At 39.7% G+C, this 24756-nt stretch overlaps 1 protein-coding gene across 4 annotated transcripts in view; it reads left to right on the top strand.

Moving 5' to 3' along the window:
- RP1 (RP1 axonemal microtubule associated) overlaps window positions 1–24756 on the top strand; it is a 188696-nt gene extending 163940 nt beyond the window's left edge. For all 4 annotated transcript variants that reach the window (XM_081873914.1, XM_081873915.1, XM_081873912.1 and 1 more), the window contains 13 exons: window positions 519–645; window positions 1811–1959; window positions 10014–10221; window positions 11076–11135; window positions 12461–12639; window positions 14256–14472; window positions 17729–17874; window positions 18044–18119; window positions 19474–19552; window positions 19771–20014; window positions 21047–21125; window positions 23008–23083; window positions 24492–24756. In XM_081873914.1, coding sequence (XP_081730040.1) covers window positions 519–645; window positions 1811–1959; window positions 10014–10221; window positions 11076–11135; window positions 12461–12639; window positions 14256–14472; window positions 17729–17874; window positions 18044–18119; window positions 19474–19552; window positions 19771–20014; window positions 21047–21125; window positions 23008–23083; window positions 24492–24546 — 1695 coding nt within the window. In that variant the 3' untranslated portion in view covers window positions 24547–24756. The remainder of the gene's footprint in view (window positions 1–518; window positions 646–1810; window positions 1960–10013; window positions 10222–11075; window positions 11136–12460; window positions 12640–14255; window positions 14473–17728; window positions 17875–18043; window positions 18120–19473; window positions 19553–19770; window positions 20015–21046; window positions 21126–23007; window positions 23084–24491) is intronic.

Raw genomic sequence — 24756 nt, 5'->3', positions numbered from 1 at the left:
ATGTGGCTCAACGCTTGTATTTGCACCATGGCTAATGTTTCAATATCTCATTATTTGTACACAATAGATAATCAATAACTATGCTTAGGATATAGCATGCTCTAGTTTTGAACCAGTAGAGCTTAAGTGATCTGAACTGATGGCTGGAGTCTGGGACTTAGGGCTGATTCTCACAATATGACTGCCACGTGGTTGTGTCTGCTTGGAAGATGCTAATTTGGTGTAGACCCCATTGCTGTCTTCAAGGGCTATGGAGTTCTGTATGTCAGCTGGGGACAAACCATAGGACTGGATTGGAAAATCTCTCATCCTCCAGATGATGCTAGATTCCAAATCCCAGGAGCCCCAGCCCATGAAGCTGACAATCAAGGATGATGAACATCTGGAGAACATGGGTCCACCCATCCCTGCCATAGAATGTGTCCATTGGTTTCATGCCCTGTTTGTGAGCTTCCCAGAAACAAACTACAGGCCTACATGGAGCTTGGTTTGATCTATACATATCTCATTTTGTACAGGTGAAACTTCAGCACAGAAAAAGCAAACAAATCCTGGAATTCCCGTGTGTCCAAGATTTTTCAGATGCTGAAGGAAGCACAGTGGCTGAACTTCCAGTTCTCACAGCTGGCTGCAACTTTTTAGCAGGTTTGTTAATTGCCACACAGATTTGTTTGCTTGTTTATTTCATTTGAAGCATTTTTACCTCACTCTTCAGCCAAAAGGGCACTCAGAGCTGCTTTCATCAGATTTGTAACACACACACACACACACACACACACACACACACACACGTCCCTGCAGACTTAAAGATTTAAAATACACAATAAAAAAAGGAAAATGGGAAGAGTAGGGAAGAGGAAAATAAGAAAACACTGACACCAATTTCTTCAGTGGTGCTTCTGATCAGCTGGAATAGAAACAATTCAGGGAGAGGAGAAGTCCTATGGAGCAGATCTCTCAGCAGAGCCAATGGGGTGGCCTTGCATCTCATGCTTTTCTCTGTTACAGCCTGAAGAAAGGCTGCTGCTGGTGACCCATGAGAATTGGCAAAGTCAGAAAAGGGAAAATCTTATAGTTCTGCTTATTTTACTGTGCAACGTTTAGCTAAAATTACCATTCACAGGCTGGGAATAGCTCAGTAAGTCCTCAGTACGCAGAGTGGATACTAATGCCAGCATTGTAAATCCATGTAAAAGCCACTTCTTCTATTGCTCTATGACCAGTAGACTTGCCACTTGTGAAGATCCACACACACACACACACACACACACACACACACACACAAGTTATTCAAGGAAGAAGAGCTAGAAGAAGAGAAGATGCTCTTGTGTATAATCCCTGACCGCTAAGAGGGTTTAGCAGTGCTGCAGGAAATGTCTACAGCATGTCTTTTTTCACTACTATCCCACAAGGACAACCTCATTTCTCACTCACACACTCATCCTCCAGACCAGGACATGGCCAGCACACTCATATGCACACACCCTGCCTTTTTGCCTGGGAGTGATAAGGGGCTTCCAGAAAGGCTCTTAGGGTAGCAGCCAACTTAGAGCAGACCTACTGAAATTAATGGACCTACCTTTCTCCTGCTTATTAATTTCAGTGTGCCTACTGTAAACAAAACTTAGTTACATGCCACCCTTAGTATTGTAAAAAGTGCTCAGGAACCAATCCCAAGGCTTCCTCCCTGAGGTCCTGCCAGTTGCTGTGCAAACTGAGGCCCACCCAGTAGTCTCCTAATAAAAGGATAGTGCTATTAACTTGTATGTGTTTATTGAGTGAGAGTCAATACCTCTTGCTTTTTCTACAGTTAAACAGTATGTCCTGTACATCTCAACGGACTCCTCCCCAGAATCAGGAACAGACTCAGATGTGTACGTCACTTTGAAAGGATCCATGGGAGACACTGGCAAGAGGAAATTAGTTAGGAATGGAAAGGACATTTTCGCCAAGGGGAAGGTAGGTTGCCAGGTGCACTGTCTTGCAACAATACCTGTTTTATAATGCTTTGCATTACAGAAACTACAGATGCACAGTGGCGTACGAAGGGGGGGGCAGAGGGAGCGGGCCACCCCGGGTGCCACCCAGGGGGTGAGTGACACGATGGGCCACTGCCTCCCCCCAGGTGTGGAGCAGCGAATTGTGCATCCACAGTCAGTATGGGTGCCGCTTGCTGCATCCGTATGGGCTGATGCTCGCACAGCATCTGTACAGGCTGTTACACATACACAGCCCAATCAGGCTGCCACTCATGCACGGGCATCCATACGGGCTGCCACTCGCGCGTGGCATCCATATGGCTGCCACTCGCACGGTGTTCGATCAGGCTGCCGCGCGTGTGCAATCCAATCGGGCTGCCCAGCGGTACACCCTGACCCTCAGCATACATCCAGATGTTTTGGATTATTATTATTATTATAAAATTTATTACCTTCCCTTCAGCAGGTTCTGGGGCAGCAACAACTTAAAATTCAGAATGAAAAAACAATTATAGGAATACAATGGATCCTGAAAACACACATTCAGATTGGAATTCACATCAGCTCTAGTCTTGCTGGCTGGTACTGAGGGGAGTTGTAGTCCAAAATGTCTGGAGGGCAGGCTACTCTATAAAATTTGTCATGGCTGTATGTGAGATTATAGGTCGTTCTTGTAAGGGTAAGCCTGCTCTTTACTACTGGCGGATTACGTATAGTAGAAAGCATTCCCCTACATGCAAAGGAGAATGAATCACATTCTACCAAGCAGTTGCTTTCCTAATTAGATGTCATGAGATAGGTCTTTGCCTGTGTAATTATACCACGGCTTTAAATTGTGGTAATATATTATTTTCTTTATTGCATGCACTTTTATTTTCATCTCCTTCTGCTGCCTTCAAGCTTCTAAAAGATTCAGCTTCTCACGAAGAAAACTACCTTGAGCAATACTTTACATATGCAGACAATATTATAAAATAAAATTATTACCTGCAATTTAATGAGTACTTTCAATAGGATAATTTTGTCTCTTTCTTGGTATTTCTTAAAATATACCAGTGATGGGTGGATCGTAAGCTCATGAAGCCACAAACCCCTTTCTTCAACATTAGGATACTAAACCACACTAAACCACACCCGGGGGATTTTTCTACTGACCTTTACAGATTCACTGTCTGTGAACATGCCAGGACATTTCCTCCTCCTTCTGGAAAAAGGCCACAATCCACAGTGGTCCTTTAGGCATGCACATGAGGTTGCAGATACCCAGTGAGATTTATGGATTTTTTTTAAAAAAAACAGGCAACCCAAAACAGCAGCCTCCACTACTCTATCACCTCGGTAACTGTTTTTGAAACTCCATTAAGCATCAAAAGCATTTTGTCATGTGACACAGGAGGAGTAGGGGCTGGCTGCATTGATTTAGAAAGAAAGGCAGAAGTTCTATAGGGCACCCATAGCTAAACAGATCCTTCCATATATTATAGCCCTTGAATTGGAAGACATGTAATACTGCATGCCAATTCAGAAGTGTGCTGAAATTGTGGGTTGAATTTCAGTGCAAGGTCATGGGTTTATTTAATTAATACATTTTTCTTATACTCCCCTTTGTTACCATAAGGGAACTAAGCATGTGTGTGTGTGTGTGTGCGCGCACACACACATACACACCATTTGTTTTCTTTATTTGATAACATAATATAACATAATTTTATTACGGTAAAAGACCAGCTTGAAAAGCACAACTGGGACAGCTTTCACAAGAATAAAAAATACATTTAAAACATTGTACAACAACAGCTTAAAGATTAAAATCTGAGATAAACGCATATTTGATACAACATTGCACAGGAACTGTGAGGAGATATATAATTGGATAGAAGCATTCCTAATAAATCCTTATCAATATTGCCTGGTGTTTGCTACAGAGATCCTACAAAATTATCTCGCTAAGTAAGTGTGGTTGCCTATAAAAATGTTCCATTCTCCTGACTGATTTATATGGTCAGGACTGAAAAATATCAGTCTTTAAATGTGATGGGATCATTTGATCCTTGCCTTAGCTGTGATTTTTTTTTTTAATATGTTTACTTTTGGAAACTGTATGTTTGTATATTATGTGTTTTTCCCCCCCTTAAACTAAAAACAGAAAAGAAACTCCAGTAGAATTGACTCATTTTTAGTCAAGCAGATATGTACCTTGAGTCCCCCCCCCCTTTCTACTCTGCAGCAAGGGAACCTGGAAACAGGGAAGTGAAGGGTTTTACATTATCTCAGGTGTGGAATTTGCATGCTACACCTTAACAGTTGTTGTGACATTTTAAAATGTGCTTTGCCTAGCAATAATTTCCCCCCTGACTCTACAGTAACTGCCACTCAATGTAACCAAATTCCTGTTTAATACCATGTCAAAATATGGCATTAGCCTCATACAAATGCCACGACTGTTATAAACAGCAGATTAATGATGTAGAAATATATCAGAAAGTCTGAAATATTTAAATACATTTGCAAGATATGAGAAAACTGGGGCCCTTTGCACTGGCTGAGCATCATCTGTAATCTGAAGATTGCTTCACAAATGACAGTCAAGAATTTGATTACATTTCAGCATTCTGAAAATTACAGCTGTGTGTGACAGGACCAGGTGAAGACCTTGTTGAGCCTATGGAGCAGATGAGCAAGTCAATATATTGCTTCACATGTCTATTGGCTTGTCTGAAAAGAAACAAACAAAAAGTTGTTCATCGAGTCATTTGGCTGATTGACAGCATCTGAACAACAGCATTATTGTTGTGTGATCCTATGTGTGTGATCCTATTAGCTTTTTCCTACTCCAAAGGGTAAGACTCGAACCAATGGATTCAAGTTACAAGAAAGGAAAATCCAGCCAAACATCAGGGAGACCTTTCTGATAGTAAGAATAGTGAGATGAACTCCCTCAGAAGGTGGTGGACTCTCCTTCCTTGGAGGTTTTTAAGCAGAGGTGGATGACCATCTTTCACAGATGCTTTAGCTTAGATTCCTGCCTTGCAGGCATTTGGACTAGATGACCCTCAGTGTCCCTTTCAACTTTACAATTCTATGATTCCATTAACTGCAGTTCTTCAAATAGCATAAACCAGCAGCACAAAAACCAGGCAGATGCTGCTGCAGGTGCAGGCCAGGATTAGAGAGGAGTGTGGCTTGGGAAGAATCCTGAGGCACAAATCGAGAGGCTTGAAGAGCCACGTTCAGCCTCTGGGCCTGAAGTTTTGTACCTCTCTTATAGTGAGTACAACCCCATCCAACAAAGGCTATGCACTTTGCGCAAATCAGTAGAAACCCTCCATTACCTCCATCTTTCCTGGATTAAGCTTCAACTTGTTTGCCTGCATCCAGCCTATCAGCATCTGACAGAGTTCAAAACCACCAGTCCCCTCCTGCGATCAGATGAGAAAGAGAGACAGAGCTGGCTATCACCAGCATCCAGACAACACTTCAGATTAAATCTTGGGGAAACCTTGCCTAGCAGTTTCATTATGTACAAACCGAAACCCTGCAGTCCCAAAGGCCAGAGTAGCAGTCCCCCAGCAGCAGCATCTGGGATGTGCTCTCCCAAAACTGAGCTATTGACCAGAGCAACTGAAGTGCAAGGCCCCGCTATTATTATTATTATTATTATTATTATTATTATTATTATTATATTTATGCCCTATCTTTTTCAGTGTCAGGACCCCCCCCCCCATGAGTAAGCTTCCTGAGAAATCCAAAAGAACAAATAACTAAGTAATCAATAAAGCTTAATGTGCTTTCTCCGGCAACTCTTAAAGTAATAATTTATCCATTTCAGCAGCCCTCTTCCATATAATTGTAGCAGCTTGTGCTGGCACACTGACTTTCCACAGGAGTAGTTCTTGCACGTTACGGTCACCACTTGTGGATATTTCCCAGCAACCCCTGCCAAAGAGGATGTAACATGTATATAAGTCCTCTAGCCTGTGTATTTGAGGCAATGCCTATTGTAAAGTAAAGGTTACAGGTCTCTGCGACTCTGGTTTTCTACCAAAAGCAAATAAAGCTATATTTATTCTAGTGACAATAACATAGATTGCATTTCCCCCTAGATTATTTTTCTGTTGTAGTCATTCCAGTTTTCTTTATTGGCTTTCTTTAAATCAATAACTTTATTCATGTGTTTCTTATTTATAGAGCACAGCTGCACAGAGCTAAGAATGGGGGCATGTTTTTAGCCCAGCTCCATATAATATATGCAGGCTACACCAGTTTCTGTTTATACCATTTTTAGTCTAGCATCCATATAGGAGCGACTCCCAAGAATGCAGGCTTCAGTTCCAACTTTTTCTCAGGAAACACTTTTGCCTTTTGGTCACACAAATCTTACACTCCCAATGTTGCATCTTTTTCTTTCAGTAGCCATATGTCACATGTGGTTGTGTGGACACAAAAACCAATGCACAAGTTCCTGCTCACAACCTGATTGCAATGAGCCCCTCTTCATGATCAGGAGTTCATGCATTAAATTTTCTGTTCCCACAACCACACGTGGTATGTGGCTACTGAAAGGCAAAGACATGATGGCCAGGTGTGGCTAAAAGCACACCCCTGCTCCTTGCTTATTCCCTCAATGTGATCAATGTGACGTGTTAATAGGACTAATGTTACTCTTACTTTTAGCAAAATCTTGTTTTAAACCCATTACAGTAGTACCGTCTGAAATAAATTCAAATCCTTACTTTTTCAATATTAAGTAGGGTATTTCTTTTTTAAAAAAAAATGGTTCTCCTGTTTCTTCATCTTATCTATATTGTTTTCTATCATTTGGATGTCAAAGGGTGTTAAATGCAAATCCTTATAGAGGAAAAATATATACCAGAATTTGTTAAAGGGGAAGATTGGCAAGTACTAGCCATTTGTGGGATCCTTTTACTGCTATTTCTATTCATAGACGTCCCAGTTTTCAAATTAAGGACGATGCTCTTTATGCCACTTCCACCAGACTCCATCTCTGTAATTCTATTTTAGGAAATAAAGTATCTCCAAAAGAAAGAGGGGAATAATCAGGCCACAAACTAGGAATTACGAATCTCAGCTTTAAATATATATATATATATATATATATATATATATATATATGCTTTCGTAGATTTTCACGGGTACAGGAATGCAGGTTTTGGTGTCCTCGGGTGTCTTCCCGTGTAAAAGTCGCCTAGACACCCCAACTTTTACACGGGAAGACACCCGAGGACACCAAAACCTGCATATATATATATATATATATATATATATATATATATAATCCAAGCCTGGCTATAACAGTTTCCTTTACCTTCTAGGGAAGTATTTAAAATTGAAAGTGGGGATTATGGAAAATGAGTAGAAATTAAGGGCTATGGGAAGCAATTGACATTCAAGACCTGCAGATGAGGGGTATGGTGTGCCTGATTCTTCATTTCCATTTTTGCTGGGAATATTTTTGCTAACTAACCATCAAATCTGAACTACCGGTACTGAAGATATGTGATTGATGTTTATGCAAAGACTGTTTATTTTGAATCTGTTGCTGATAAGACAGCTACTTGCTGCCATGAACAGAAAGAGAAAGCTTTCGGAGCTGACATTGATAAATGCGGTATAAAGCCAACTCAGGTTAAAAAAAGTTGATTGGCATTTTCAGAACATAAGGCTTTGGGAAACATTTCTGTGCATTAAGGTGATGTGTGGTACATTAAGGATATCACAAAAAATATGGAGTTTATAACAGTGCAAATGAAAATATGAAAGGGCTTGCTGTGATTTTTAAGGGAATTTGTTTGCTTTCTAAGACAGAACAATTGAAATTTCAGTTTGGGACTTCTCTCTGTGACCAAGAAGATAAAACACATATAACTTCAAAGCAATATGATTTCAACAAGAGAAGCAGCAGGACATCTTTTAAAACTTATTGCTTCCCCCCCTTTAAGATATCTTTTGTACTCCAACTTTCCTTCAATAGGTCCCCAAGGTGGCTTACAACTGAAGGCAAGCCCATAATGACCGCTCCCCGCTTAAAACGGGGGGCGCCCTTTGCGTGGACGCGTGCAGCCCTGGATCTGGAGTGGCCCCATCAGCATAGGCTTTGCCTTCCCTCAGGTGGGATACCTGGAGGTCCCCGCCTACCTCAGTGAGTTATCCAATCCCACCTGGGGGAAGCGTTGCCAGGGAAACCAGGCCAGGTAGGGGGAGGGATTACCTGCCCACACAATAGAGGGAGGATCTTACCTGGTAATCCTCACTTGGCTCCAGAGCTTCTCCCACCCTACCCACCCTCAGTTAATGTCTTCTTTTGCAGGTTAACTTTTCTTCATAGGTTTTGCAGGTTAACCTTTCTCCACAGGTATGTGGGCGCTGCTACAATAAGGTCGCTGTTAAAGGGCCGGAAACGAATTTCCCTGCATTGGCAGGTTTCGCCTTTCCCGTAGCAAAACGTCACAACTTTGGCGGTATCAAGCCTTGGGCGGAATACTTTAGTCCATCTTCCTCTTTGCGGTGGCGATACCAGGGTTCCCCGTTAAAGGGGTTTCTGAAGGGAGGCTTTGACCATACGCCGAAAGGTCGTCATTGCTCTCCCTTGCGGCGGCGGCGTAATGGGGGCGGCTATCTCTGCTTGAACATATGTTATCCAGAGCCAGCCCATCCCCCCCCCACACACACTGGATAACCCTGTAGTTCCATAGGTCCCCGGCTGGGGACTGGGGAGGGAGAACGCCCAATGCCTGAGCCAAGGTCTACCCACATTTGAAATTTAATAAAGTTGTGGCCAATTTAATCCCATAGCACGTCGTCTAGAGTCGTTATTCCACATGACGGGGGGGACCACTCGGGATCTGGGGACTCCGCCTGTCCACGCAATGAAATCTTTAAACTGTAAAACAGCAAAATGAATGAAACTAGCAGTAAAACAGTGGAAGAGAATTCATATTGATCCTCTATGTGGTCTGTCACATAGATGACAAATGATATGATACCAGACAAATATCTCACATTTCATTGCTGGGGTTTCAGACAGACCATAGCAGGTCGGAGCAGCTCAGCCAGTGTGGTGGAGTTGCGCAAATAGCCTCCTGGTTGCAGCATCACTGCCACTTTCCAGGAGTGGAAGGTGCAAGATCACAGAGAGACCTGGACTATGCAGACACAGTGGCTGTAGTGCTGGATTGGCTTTGCTATCGTGCCCACGCAGCCCCAACTTCACCATCATCTTGTCCCTTTTGGTAAGCAGCAATGATGCCACTACCAAGAGGCTATTTCTTCTGTTCTACCCCAGCAATTGAGCTGCACCTGCCAGCAGTACCACTTAGCTGACTGCACTGTGTTTCATTTTATTGGCCTTCATCTTGCCCATTTCTATTTCTAGTGGTAAATTAGTCCAAGAGAATGTTATGCAGCAAATTTATCTTTCAGTGCCAAGATGTTTTCAAGGTGATGGTTACAGTTTAAACAATAAATCGAATGGATTTTGCAATGTGCAAATTTCTCTAAATATTAAACTGCAGTCCATGACCTGCTCATTGACAAGTGGTTCAATTGACCTTAATAGGTGGCTAACTCCAAATAAGACCAATTTATGTAGCAGAAGCATAGTTCTTATAGTTATTAGTGTTTGTGTAAATCTGTCTTTGTAAATTGTCCCTCAGTTCTGCGTAACCCTTAACAATTGGATATATGTATGCAGCTAAGCAATGAATGTGACCCCAAGTCATGTGTTTGCAGATTCTCGTTCTTTTCTATCCATGCATGTGCCCACAGAGGTCCATTGATTTCATTGGATCATACCAATTCATTCTGTTTGGAAGTCAATGTATTCTAATTTAGTTTTGCTCTGTGAGTGAATTGGGTTTCCCAAGTCTCCTCATTAGTGTCTGTCAGCATTAAATAATAAAACACTAAGCTTTGGTGTCCTTTTGCTTTTAGATGCTTGGCAGTTTCATTTTATGATGTTCCAGCCTAACTATTCTGTTTATTAAGCCCTCTGAATGTTAATTGTGATCCCTCCAGGTGGATGTTTTTCAAGTGGAAGCCATAGATATTGGAACGCTATCTGAGCTGCTTGTGGAAAAAGGAAAAGGCTCTGATTGGCACCTTGAGAAGATTATTGTGAAGGAGCCAAAGTTTTCAGGAAAGGAGATACTTTTTATGGCTCAAACATGGCTGAGAGACAGAACTGATAGGAAAAGATGTGCCTCAGTAACTCTGACTGGTACAGGTCAGTATTGTTTGAGACATTACTTATTTTGCTGAGAATCTCCTTCAGAACTGCAGACCATGCCACTTTTTCTATTTATTATAAGCCTGTTATAACAGAAAGCACACCATGCAGAATCTTTGCTTACCACAGCAATGGCCCTGGCCAGCTTAGCAGTTAGAATAAAGAATATTAATAAACTATTAGAACTTGCAACCAAATGGCATACAATTTTTATGGGAATTTTCTGTCACCGATTTCCTGTCATTTCTCTGCAAGCCATCCCGTTCTAAACCACTGGTTGAGTTACTGTAATGGCATGGAATGTTCACAGCCATTCCACCTACAGTATGAGAAGAAGCACCATTAATCTGATTGTTGATTAAACTAGCAGCTGCTAGTGGTAGGTCCTTTTTTTCTCCCTCTCTTCAGTTTGCTTTGGATTTTCCAGGCTTGAACTCTGGAAATAACTCAGTTTTATTACTCAGAGTTTGAAACCTCCTTTGTGTCACCTGAGGCAGGGAAGACCCTGCCAGCATGCTAAACCAGTCCTGGGAAGCTGACTGGAGTCTTTCAAGCCCACAGCAAAATTCGTTAATTTCACCCCAGGAATCATTTCCCAAGTCTTTAGGAATAATATTAAATAAAACATTTTAAAATAAATTGTAAAGGGATCAGAAAACTGCGGCCCGCAAGATGTTGTAGGACTCCCATTGGTCCCAGCCAGCATAGATAATGGTGAGGAATGATGGCAATCATAGTGAGTGCTGCAATGTCTGGAGGGCCTCAGGTTCCCCATCTATGATATAGACATTCGTGGTTATCTAGACATTCTTATGCAAAACTAATGCAGCCTTCCATCTTGTTTTAATTAGAAATACAGGAAAGGAGAAGCACCACTGCCTCACTGTTACAAAAGCAAGAGATGAAATCAGGTATTTTACTTCACTGCAGCTGTGTCAATCAGAATTCTATCTCCAACAATATCATATTTCTATCAAAAGTGTGTGTGTATGTACACACACATACACTATATTTTGGGACTGGCTCTAAATTTGCAATCTTTTGGGGTCTCTAAAAAGTGAAAATTTTAAAATAATAAATTATTAATTACCTATGAACCTGTTGGTTGTTCTAAAAGACATAACACTCTTTGATGATGAAGGGATCATATTGCATTCATTGACAGTGGCACAATTAGCTATTAGCCAGAGATGGGGAAAGATCAGTTCACCATCCACTGGTGATCAATGGATGAGAGGGTGGAGCACAGCTCATATTGCTGAATTGCAGTAAGAGAGGGAAGATAGCAAAATGATCTGTATAAAACAGAAAAGGGAATCCTTAATATATTACTGGATGATATGCTAAAGGACATTGTACAGTACAACGATGATCACTACAGGGTGTAATTTGATCAGTTCTGATTTTATAACAAGCACTTTCGTTCAATGCCAGACAGAAAGTATTTTCTTTGTTATGGAGTTATGGTTTTTCATTTAAACTTTTGTGTTTCTTTCGTATTTTAAAATGTGAACCTATTTTCTATGCAATTCCATGAAATACTGTAAGTGAACTGTCAATCTTTTCATAAAGCTTCTAAACCAAATATAATTTGAAAATTAGAACGAAAGAAGAAAAAAAGAAGGTTCTGGATGCAAATCTCAAATAGCAGTCAATTATGCATCCCTGGAGCGGCTTACTCTAGAAAGAATCAATTAAGCTAATTTTTTTTCTTTTCCTTTCATCTTTTTTCTCTTGTTTGTTTGTTTCTATCCAACCCTATTTGAGAATATTTAGTCTTAAATGCTATCATTAACGGTTTCTATACATGTAGATAAATATATACTATTGTTTATAATATATATAATGCAATTGTCTGTTTGTCAGTTACTATTTATTATCGTATTATTTTTCAAGTATTGTTAATTGCTCTCTAGTATCTCAAAGTTACTACTACTACTACTACTACTACTACTACTAATAATAATAATATAAGCCTTCTCTAGAATCAAAGAATTGTAGAGATGGAAGGGGCCAACCCTCTAGAATGCAGGAGTCTTTTGCTCAACATGGGGCTTGAACCCAACAACTCTGAGATTAAGAGTCTTATGCTCTACAGAATGAGCTATCCCTTCATGAAATAATTGGTTTAAACAAGAGTCCATAACGTTTTAGCCTACTGTTTTCTTTCCCATTGGTTTTATTTACAAAAACTTGTTTAGTCTTCTCATAATGTTATTCAATTTTATTTTTTCAGAAGGTTCATGGAAGATTTATTTCACTGAATGTCATGAAAATTCATCAAAAGAATTTAAGACGTCTTGGAGAAACATTTCTAAACTTGTTTTGGTATTTTATGGGTGCAATGGCAAATCTGAACCAATTTCCTTGGAGGATAAAGTAGGAGATCAAGCTGAGGACCAAGTAACATATGATGTAAAATAATGTATACTTGTTATCATCTTTGCCAATGTTTTTTGTAGATGAGCTTTTTATAGGCTTAATTTAGCATCTGCATACTTCTGCATAGGTTAAGTTGCTAACAAACCAACTCTATTGCAGGGGTGAAGGACCTATTAAAATGGCCTGTCTGAGGAGTCCGGTGAATCCCAATGGTTTTATGGTAGCACTTGGGGATTTTCTTGGCAATATGGTAGGAATTATGTTTAAGCAAAGCCAGGTGTGCCCCTTGGTTTTCCTCGGAGCTTTGGGCAATGAAACTGGAAGGATATTGACTAGAGCAATACTGGCGGAAAACTTGTGGTGAATCAAGCAGGCAACAGCCCAGTTTGAACGTACTCCATGGCAGTGTAGTTGCCAAACAAATTGTTTTCTTCCAACACCATTGCATCTGTGCAGAGTTATCCAACATAATTGTTTCAGGTGATCAAAGGTTTATTTGGGGGTAATTCCCCAGAGAGGAATGATTCCACATCCCTTGTTGGCCTGCTTGCAAGACACTTTACAGATAAAATCACTAATTTTCATTCTTACTTGAATGAATGTGCTGGTTCTTCTGTGACTTCATCATCGGCTCCCTCTTTTTCTCTGGATTCTTTTTGGCATGTGTTACATGAGGAAGTCGATAGTTTCCTTGGAGATAGGCGACCCACTGGCTTTACTCTAGTCTGTTGCCCAGCCTGTCTAATAAAAGCAGCCAGAGAGGAAGTGGCCAAGTGGGTTATTGTTGTGGTTAATGCCTCTCTTCAGCATGGCATGAAACCATCGGGCCTCAAGGAGACAGTGGTTATACCACCCTCTCAAGAAAAGTCCTCTCAAGACCCGATGGTGTTTGGCCAACCCCAAATATTCCTTTTGTTAGCATAGTGTTGGTACAAGGGATAGTGTCTCTGCTCCAGGTTTTCCTAGATAGAACTGATGCAGCCTGGCTTCTGCCCTGGTTGTGGTACTGAAATGGCTTTGTTCATCTTGGTAGGTGACCTCAGCAAAAAATTAGACAGGAGGAATATATCCCTGTTGGGGTCACCAGATCCAAAGCCATCCTTTCCCCCTGACGTACCCCCGGGACGGGAAAGGAAAGTACACCAGTCCTAGAGCTGCCATACTTATTTTTTCTCCAGTTGCCCTTCCCCCAACATCCACTGCAGCAGCAGGAGACTGGCAGGGTTGTATGGTGGAAGAATTGCCGGCTCTTCCACCATTAACTTCCATCCCCACCACCAAAGGATTCCTCTGCTTGTTAGTGATACTATAGTCCCATTGAAATCAATTTGATTTAAGATATGCCTAACTTGTCCCATTGATTTCAGTGGGGATAAGGCATGACTGCATCTGTATCTAGCCGAGTGTGTGTCCTCATCATCATACTGAGGGTTTACTTTGCAAAGCCAGTAAGTAAATTTAGCTGTTTAGTGGGGAGAAGGAAGACTGGGCTCTCAGAGGAAAAATCTCGAAACAATCTATATTGGCCATTTGTGCTCCTTCTGAGGTCTGCAGGGATGTACAATGCTTAAGAAAATAGCATATCAAAATGTCCTTTAAAGCCAACAGAATCACTCAAAAGATCAACTTGCCGTGTTGTTTATTTCTAGGTGTATTTCCCAGCTGATTTGGGAATGCTCTATAAAGTGACGTTTGGGCTTCATCACTTGGGAGAAAGCATATCCCAGTTGTTTCATCATTGTAAAATGCAGAACACAGGAACCCTGGACACCTTTAGTCTCTCCATAAATAAAACACTTCCTCTTCTTAATGGAGACCAATGGATTGAATTCCCTGTAGAGTGGCCATTAAGGGAAGCACTTTCCGGTAGGTATATATTGGCATCAGGCATAGAAGAAAGACCTCTGTTATTACAATTCAAACCAAGATAAGTTGCTGTAATAAAATAATATGGTTTAAGCACACATTTAAAATACTTTAAGAAAATATTTAAAGTTAGAGCAACACAAGTTATCCCTCCACTTGTGGTGGTGGGGAGGGTTGTGTGTGCACATGAAACAGACTGAGACTGTGGGTATATTAGGCCCTAATATGGACACACAGTCTCAGTCTGTCTCTCATGTGTGAACAACCCCCCAACACAAAAAAATGGAGAATTTGTCTAACAATTAGAGTTACGAGCTTTGATTGGTTTAATTGTAGGTTAAATGTTAAAGGAACATTATCATTTATTGGGCTGAGAATTAAGAGTAGGTTTGTTTTCTGTAGTTATGCTGATTCTGACATATTAAAGTAAAAAAAGATAGCATTGCCTTCTAACTAAGGGAATAGCTTTCCCTTCACCTCTATGTTCAGCAAGGCTAGAGAATGGCTTCAGGTTTTCACCTTTCTTTTTCTCACTCCCAAACTCCAGCTATGCATAGAAGCTTATACTGTTAGAGATGCTGTCCTAATATCCAGAATCTGGGGAGACCCTGTATTCAGCATGGTCACAGTGTTCAGTTAGGCACAGAATTTCCAGGTGGAGGCATTGGCTTCTACATGGAGTGAATGTAAGGAAAAAAAGGAAAAATGCTCACTCTTAGGCTGTGTACACATTCTGGCTCCAAGGCAGCCTCACCACTGGTGTCTGAAGTCATGGACACCTGATGTCCACAATCCATATCAATCCTGCACAATCCTGTACTTTCTTGAGAAATACTGCTGTTTGATGTGTTTTCCCCACGAATCAGCCTCCATGTAATATGAAAATGTAAGCCACATTCACTTTTCAGTTAAGCTGAGGTGTGTGTGTTTGAGACAGACTTTACACATGTGTAGATGATAGCTTCATGAATAGGAGCTAGGGGCAGTTGCAGGCCTAGGGAAACCAAACAGGCAGTATGCATAAGGTGAAAACATCTCTATCTTCTCTAGTGTGTACAGCAACATGCAAATGTGACTTGAAATGCTGTGGGGGCCAGTGACCTCACTGTGTTTTCAACCATAGTTTCATCACATGAAAGAATGATGGAGATAACTTTCAAGCAGCTGTAATGAGTAGTAACTTTTCTTTATTAGATCATATATTATCTCATTTTTTCCAATATATCAAAATGATGCCTATGTTAGTTTATTTGCAATATGCACATTAGTCACTTAATTAATTTATTAATCAGTTCAAAAGCAGGTGATAAATTAACTATAGGTAAATAGATAATTGCAATAAAAGCTACATTTGACCCATAACACCTGAAGAGGGGGGATCTGTTTTACTCATCTATAGATATAACTCATCTATGGTGAACGTATGAACCAGAAGAGTATTTCAAAGTGAGAGGGGAAGCAGGAGAGATTTTATACATAAGGGTATAATACATATTGCTACAATAACTATTTTACCTGTGGAAATTTTACCGAAGTTCAGAGCTTTCACCATCAAGCAAATATAATTAACCAAAATATTCAACTGGATACACACAACTCTTTCTGGAAAATCAAATCAATGTTAAATATGTTTTCTCTGAATATATATCATCTGTAATGCTAAATGTATATATTTAAAATCCTGATTTGAATGCACCTTGGAAACACAGTTTACATCCTGAATATTAATAGCTGGGTGCCCAAGCTAGTTCAGTCAGAGTACTTGGTTTAAGGTAATTCACTTTCTCTGAAGTCAGAGGGACCTAAGCAGCTTAAAATCTTTGTAGTGATTGGCTTGTGAATTTGACAACCCAGTACTCTTGCAGTTGTAGCTCTTATCCCTGCAATATATCTGAGTTCCTAACTCTGTAAGCCAATCAACCATCTGCTGTTTCATTTTTTTCATCCAGATCTGGGCAAAGGACTGTATTCTCAAGAAGCCACTTAGTTTATTATTACAAACACCCAGGGGCCAGAGGGCATAAAGTAGTGCAAATAGATTGGCCCGAAGATCAGTTCCTTCGTGGTGTCATGAGCAGTAGTTGTGTGGCTGTTTCCGCATGTTGTCAAATCCATATTTTGTTCCACAGCACCCTCAGATTTGTCTTGCTTTTGTAGACTCCAAAAGTGTAGTGGCAATAATGCCATGAAAATTCATGGTGATAAATCTGAATCTCGGAATGTTATAAAGCAGTTGTATGAGCTCTTCATCACATTTAGACATTCATTAAACCCACATCTTCCACAGTCATTATCTAGCATGGTGCAGTTGGTTGAGCTTCAGTTGCCCAAAATAGTAGTATTAATTACCTACCCCAGTGAATTTCTACAAAAATTAATAAGATAAGGAAGACAGAGCATTTTGTACATTAAGGCCATGAACTATACTGCATTCACATGGCAGTTTATTCCTTTTAAACAACTTTTCCCTGTCAAATTCTGTGTTATATCTGAGCTTTCATATGATGCAAAAGCCACTTCTGGAACTATAGTGGAATATAGTACAAGTTTAGCACTCATTTCCATATTATTTGCAAACAGATTCTTTTCTTGAAGCAAACAACACAAAAATGAGCACTAAACTATTTACAGAATGTAAATAGAATTAGGCATTGGGGGATAGGGGGATAGGGGCTCTTCAGCAGGATGTGTTTTCTGTATTATTCCTCAGTGAATTGCTAAGAAGTGGGAGTTGAAAAGGCCTTTGCTCCTAATCACATAGGGGTGAAGCTCAGCTAAAGGCTCATCCATACTTCCACTTGTCCCATGCTTTCTAGCGATGGGTCCAAGCAGTTTTACCTTTGCTCTACCATTTCCCCTGAAAAAACCTGCTCTTTAACACTCAACTGGAGCAGATGGCAATCTGCAGAAAACTCCATTGCCATTTGTTCCAATTCAGTGCTAAACCTTGGGTTTCCCCAGGGGAAAGTGATGGGGCAAATGAAAGTGTGTATGATTGAGCCCTATGTTTTACTCAGAGTAGTCCCACTGAAGTTAGTGAACTTGACTCAGTTGGGCCATTAATTTCAGTTTGTCTATTCTGAGTAAAACCTCGTTGGATACCTCCATTAAGCACCTCTCTTAGGATAATTTCACACATACACAATGTCAAGACTAGTATGTGGCAAATGGAAGGAAGCGAATTTATAAAGTAATGAATTACAAAATAGTTATACAAGGTGTTCTCTTGGATTTGGCTTTCCTTTCTATTTTACAGTTATTACATATGATGTAAAAGTATTCTTCAATGATGCCTCAAGCAAAATCAGCTCCATACATATGTCTCTGTGTATATACGGAACCAATGGCGACACTGAAAACAGGAAGCTTTTGTTGCCATCTCAGCTAGGAAAAGACAGGGAGGTAATTCACTTCTTCACAGATGTTTGGAATGGTCATTTACATTTGTGCCTGAAACCTATTACAGAAGTGTGTGTGCGTGTGTGTGTGTGTGTGTGTGTGTGTGTGTGTGTGTGAGAGAGAGAGAGAGAGAGAGAGAGAGAATAAGCTAAATATTGCTGGATTTTTTTAGTCATTTACAGGTCAGATAGATGCTGTGGATTTGGGGGAGCTACACAAAGTTACACTACTCATTGGAAGCAAATCATGTAAGTTTCTTTTATTATGAAGATACTGCTTAAATAGCTTCTTAATATTTGTATTTACATTAGACATTAATATTAATAGCAGTAGCTGCACATGTACCAAGGCAAAGCTGCCTTTCCAATACCAGTAGGGGGCTTATTGGTTTGTTTCTGTTCTTGTTTTTATTCTGTATTTTGTGTTTTTTATCTTGTATTTTTATGTTGTGAACCTCAGAGAGTTCTACAGATGAAGGGACAGTATGCAAATTGAAATAAATAAATAAATAAATAAATAAATAAATAAATAAATACATACATACATACATACATACATACATACATACATACCTGATCAGGTCTAGGGTAGGGATGCAGCTAGGACTCTGGGTGCTTTATTCATTAAGAAGCATCCTTTGTTTTGGGGGGTGACCATTAGTAGAAGGAATCTATCAAAGTCCTATCAGTTTCTGAATTAGACACCTTTGGAATTAAAGATCTTCTCAAACTGCTCAGTGAACACCATTTGCAAATGGGGAGAATGACCAGATCATTTTACTGTAAACAAGACTTTTCCTCTGTTTTTCTTGGTGAATAAAATCATATCAAGACTTCATTGTGCTGAACTGTCATGAAGATCATAACCACAAGCTTAAAACACTAAAGTTGAAGTCATAGTTACTTGGGAGTAAATCGCATTGAACTCTTATTTTTTAGTAGGCTTGCATAGGCTTGTGGTGTAAAGCATTAAAGAAGCAGAAGTTAAACAATACAGAGCGCTGCATATATTAATGAAAAGCAGCTTGAAATAAAACAATTGTTTACTTATTCCTCAAGCATGTGGTTGCTGGGCCTGGCTACAACTCCTGGTATAGAGGTTGAGCCAGGGTGCCTCTCTGTGATGACGAACTTGCTTCTTTCAATCCTTACATTGCACAAGTGCAGAGTGACTGAACAAAAAGAATGCATTTAAACTCAACTGGGCCTCTTAAAATCAGGATGATAAAATAGTCTCAAATTTATCATCCTAATAGGACTTAATCATGTAGGAGTGTCTGGCTCTTGGATATTTGTCCCTCAGTTTGCCCTGCTATGCCCTGCTGTATGGGGATCATGATGCAGAAGTAGGTGACTTTAACCCTTTGGCCCTTCCATGGTCTCAAACAGAATTGTCCCCACACACTTAGACATGGGCTTGCTGTTCACAATTGAATAAAAGCTCCCATTGTGGCCCAAATGTACATCTTTTCAGTGCAAGGCTGAGATTTAATAGGGTGGAGAGACCATTTATTGATATCTAATATTATTATATTAGTACTAGATTCAAATTAATATCTGATGTGAAGAAAATTGTTTTCATTGCTTGTTGCTTCTGCTGTAGCTTGCAAACTGGATATTAAAGCACTCCACCTGAAGGAAGCCCCAAAGAACGAACCTGTATACATATTTGAAGTGAATGAGTGAGTTTTTATACATATATAAATCACACTAAATGTTTGTTGACTTGCCTAGCATGTTAGCCAATAGCATGTGACAGAATATTTATTAAATATCCCTGTTAATACACATCTGTAGAAATTAACTATATTTCTTTCTCTTTCTTTCCTTATTAAGTTCCATATTGAATTTTAACCATCACTACGTGGCTTGATCTCAATCTTTTTCCTTTTCCTTTTAGAATATTCCTTTTGGATGCTAATGAACCTGAAATAAGGAAAGAAATCCCTCTCTCTTTTATTACCAAAGAAGGCAGTAGCTCAGAAAATCTGATAGAGCATATTATTAAAGTGTACACCGGTGACAAAAGGGGAGCAGGAACTGACGCAAATGTGCATATAATTTTGTTTGGAGACAAGGACACATCTCAGTTAATTCAACTCAAGGAGTCTCTAGATCATCGAGATCCCTTTGAAAGAGCAAAGGTAAATAGTTCACTGTCTATGTTTTCCACTCTTTATATCTCGGGGCACTTCATACATTACACCTTTAGGTGTACACGTGCTACATTTAGGCGGCAGTCTTAAGTCCACCACTTACCTGGCTTACGTCTGACTAAACACAATTAAGACTGTGATGCAAATGAGACAAGCACCTGTTTGGATTCTACAGGTTGCCCCTCAGTCATGATTAGCTGCAGATTCCTATTGGATTGGGGCAATCCTGAGTTTGTTGCCACATCTGTAGAATGTTCCTTTAAATGATCAAAACCCTGATCTGCTCCTAAGTTACAAACCTGTAAAATACTGGCCAGACTGTGACTTGATTCCACCTCATCTTGCCTGCAAATGAAAGTAAGTGCTGAAGCCTTAGGTTATAAAAGGGAACGGATTCCACTTTCCATTTAGCCTTGTTTTAGTTATCTGTCTGAAACCATCTTCACTGCTGTCTTTAGGGCATCTTCTACCTATAGATGAAAGATGCAGTTGTGGGAGGTTGTGGTGCTTCTTGGAAATGTACTATCCATGCACATAAAGTGCTGCTGCTGCCAAGAACACTGGAAGTGAAACTATATTCTGAACCAAATTGTATACCACTTGACAGATTTGGCTGTAACTAGAGTCAAATCGCTTATCTTTATGTTTCCAAAGGTAGGTTTGGGTACCATAAACAAAAGATAAATTAAAAAAATGAAAACAAAAGGTGCTGTTTCTTCACCTGACTGGCAATTCATAATGCACTTACCAGAGAGAAAACATCTCTTGGGTTCTGAAACCAATAAAATGGCAAGAAACCTTCAAAACCTAATGTGGAAAGTACATGTTTTATGTTTTCAGGGAAGAGCTGAAAATTAGCAGCATACAACTGTACCAGAAAAGGAACAGTAACAATAATGCACTCCTCTAGCCATCCTCTACCCCCTGCACACAGATAAATTTAAACCAGTCCCAGATAAGCATACTATTTTCCAGACATAGACTTGTCACATTTTGAAAGCTGCTTCTCTTATTTTGAAGACTGACACATTCAGAATCAAAACAAAGGATGTTGGAAGGCTGCAGAAAATTGAGATTGGACATGATGGCAAAGGATTTGGTAAGTATACCTGTAGGTTTATTGCATATCCTTGTTGTCATTTATATGCATATGAATCCACACCTTCAATTTTGAAATGCCTTAAATCTCCCTCAGGAGGATGGTGCAGATGGAGTATTGGACTAGGGCTAGGCCCTGAGGGATCCAGGTTCAAGTCTCTATTCCACCATGAAGCTCACTGGGCAACTTTGGTTGGTCACTTTCACTCAATCTAATCTGCCTCACAGGGTTGTTGTGAATGTGAACTGGGGGAGAGAGCAATGTATGCCACCATAAGCTAATTTGTGGAAGGGTGGGATATAAATGTAATAAAAAAGAATTATAACATTGCCAGAACCGATGCCACATACTATAGAGCCCTCAGAATAACATATGGTTTGACTCTCAGATATTATGTAGGGAAATCATTTGGGGGTTTTTAATCCACTTATTTTGATTTACACAAGTCTACATGACATCTATCAAGAAGAAATGTATTTTTTTGCTTATTAAGACTACTTTGCTTCCTTAAGAAAATTAATTCTCTTTACTTGTATGTCTCAAGAATTCAGTATTGTTTTCTCAGAAATTTCTCAAAATCCATTTAATTGCATGCTACTGTGTTATTAGATTACATTTTAAATTAGAGGGGGGAAGTTGAATCTGATTTCCACTATTTCTCCCCATATTGCTTCATTCTTTGCTTCATTTACTAACTTCTCAAACCAGTTTTTGGAAGAAAAAAGATAAAAAGATTTAATCACGATGTTTTCCCCATAACTGTCAGAGAATGTTCAAAGCAAACTTCAGGACACAATCAATTTTGACATGTACCAGTACATTTCAAGAACCACTACTTTTCTTCAATAAATGACCCAGCTTCACCCAGATTTCCATCATTTATGAGTAAATGTCAGTATTTACCAGGCTGGAGTGAGGAATGTCCAGAACTGTGAGGGAATAAATTGCTTTTCGGACATTTTATGTTATGATTTATCTGAAGCTATTGCAGATATATTAACTGACTTATTTTATTCCAAGAAATCAGTGCCAATAAACAATCATTGCAGTCAGAGGATATTTTTTCTCTCCCTATACAAACGTCTGCTGTGCAGATGTCATTTGAAATGGCAGGGCACTTATTTCTGGGTACATTTCACCTGCTCTATGGCATATAATGTAGTGAGACCCGTTTTCAAATTTAACTTGAAAATATGTTTTACAGCTTGATTTGAGCTGCAGGTGGCACATCACTCTATCTACAGATGAGTAGTTAGCCTGTTATTTCAAGTGCCAGGCTACTGCACTGATCCAGAATCACATTTGTTCACAAGAAAGCACCTCAGACTTCAATTTTATGCAACAAGCTGGTTTCTCTGTCTGCAAGTTGATCAGTAAAGTACCCCAACCTGCCATTCTCACACCCACCTACCCCATTGTGTCTGTCCCCTAGTGACCAGTATATTTTACAGGTAAATGCCTGTCATTGATAAAATTGGATATTCTAAAAGAGAGCTGGTCAACAATGGTTGTGCCACAGGGCTTAAAATTAAAAATTACCAGACTGATATGGTCAGTGACATATTTTTCCAAGTTTACAATTAAACTGTTTATCATCCTTATTTATATAGTCAGGAGTAGGCCTTGTGATTTACTGGTAAATATCATAATGTTCTGGAAGCACTGGCCACTGTAACCAAATACCTTAAGAATTAATGGTAAATGTTAACATTTGCTGAGTTTTTGACAACCACTGTCAAAATAGCCAATAATTTTTCTCATTTAGAAAATTTTCTCCAATTTTAATGTGTCGCCATGACTTAAAAATAAATTTAGAATTATTTTCTTTGGGTTTATCTGTACTCAGAGGTGAACATACTTTATTATTGTCCTTTCTTTACAGCAAGTGGCTGGTTTCTGGAAAAAGTAGAAATCACAGATGTTTCTACGAATGAATTATACTCCTTCAGTTGCAACCGGTTTGTTTCCCAGTTATTAAACTTGATCACAGCACAATCATAACCATGTCTACTCAGAAGCAAGTGCTGTTGAATTCAGTGGGGTTTACTCCCAGGCATGCGGGATTAAGATTATAGCATGAGTGCTACAGATGGTTACAACTTTCAAAAATAATAGTATCAGTAAAGTGATAGTATTCAAACTAGAGAAAATATGCAACTTTCAGATCTCCCACATTAAAATTCAGGGAAGACAATGTAGTTCTGTTGATGGCAGTCTTCTTTCCATTTCCAAAAACAAGAAGACCAAAGGAAATGGGAAGAATCAGTATGCCCATTCTTCAGTCTACAAATAATCAAGAATTTGCTTCATTGGCCCTCAGTACTTCCCTTCAATTCCAATAAAAATTCTGTTTCACATATAGAAAAGAGGCAAGTCAATAATCCACAGCCTGGTTACTTAAACACATGAGAAAAGTGGAGTGGGAAATTTTCTTTTCTTTTATGTATAAACCCACAAGACAGGATCATAAAACTTAAGTATTTAACAATGCTGCTTCCATGCTCTTAGCTAGTACATGTATGGTTGCCTTGTGGTGATTTGGCAAAACACACACACACCATCTAAAGCAGGGGTCAGCAAACTTTTTCAGCAGGGAGCCAGCCCACTGTCCCTCAGACTTTGTGTGAGGCCAGACTATATTTTTTTTTTTGGGGGGGATGAATGAATTCCTATGCCCCCACAAATAACCCAGAGATGCATTTTAAATAAAAGCACACATTCTACTCATGTAAAAAGACGTTGATTCCCAGACCATCCGTAGGCTGGATTCAGAAGGCAATTGGGCCTGATCCAGCCCCCGGCCTTTAGTTTGCCTACCCATAATCTAAAGCAACTGGCTTCAGCTCCCTTGGGAGATGTCCATGCAATGGACAATTGCAGGCTTTAAGTCCATGTAAAAGATTTTACATACGTAAATGTTAGAAGCAGCATAAAGCAGTGGCAGAAGAGTGTTAATTTTGCATAGGTGCCCTATATGTCAACAACCCAAGGCAAGCTTGATTCCTGATGTGCCAGATTTACTCCACCCAGTAAATAAAGGATATTTTATGTTTATTGGTTTATTTTGAAAGGTTTCGTGCTTGTTTGTAACTTGGCTTTCCCAGTTCTTCTTAAAGTGAGTTTAGGGATCATCCCTGGTCAATGGATCCATATCTCTGCCTACTCCAACCTTCTCCCCCTATTTATTTTCGAATGGGCATTCCCAGATGTGGGTTTTAAGTGATGGATAACTAGTCCACTGTCAGTACAAGGTGCTACCCAGGTTCCTTAAGATTAGAAACAATTCAGTACTCATGTCCTTACAGACATTTTTATTTTTATGTGTGAACCATCTCTTCCATCAGCAATGAATATTTTCTTCACCAGGTGGCTGGCTAAAGATGAAAATGATGGACGTACCGTAGTGCAGCTTTCCGTGTAATTATGCACTCCGAGAATCCTATTTGAACATGCTTTCCCTCAACATCAAGCTGATTGGGTTTATTTGTATTTTCTAATTGTGAAAGAACTATAATTATCATGAAGAAATATCAAAACAATACATCATATTTGAATACTCGAGTGAGAATGTTACCAGGAATTCTGAACACCTGTACCCAAACATGAATAAAACAGAGATACACTGTTGCAA

This window comes from Podarcis erhardii (assembly GCF_964252035.2).
Source record: "Podarcis erhardii genome assembly, chromosome: 8".
Lineage (NCBI taxonomy): Eukaryota > Metazoa > Chordata > Lepidosauria > Squamata > Lacertidae > Podarcis > Podarcis erhardii.
The sequence above is the reverse complement of the archived record's forward strand: the minus strand, read 5'-3'. Positions and strand labels throughout refer to the sequence as shown.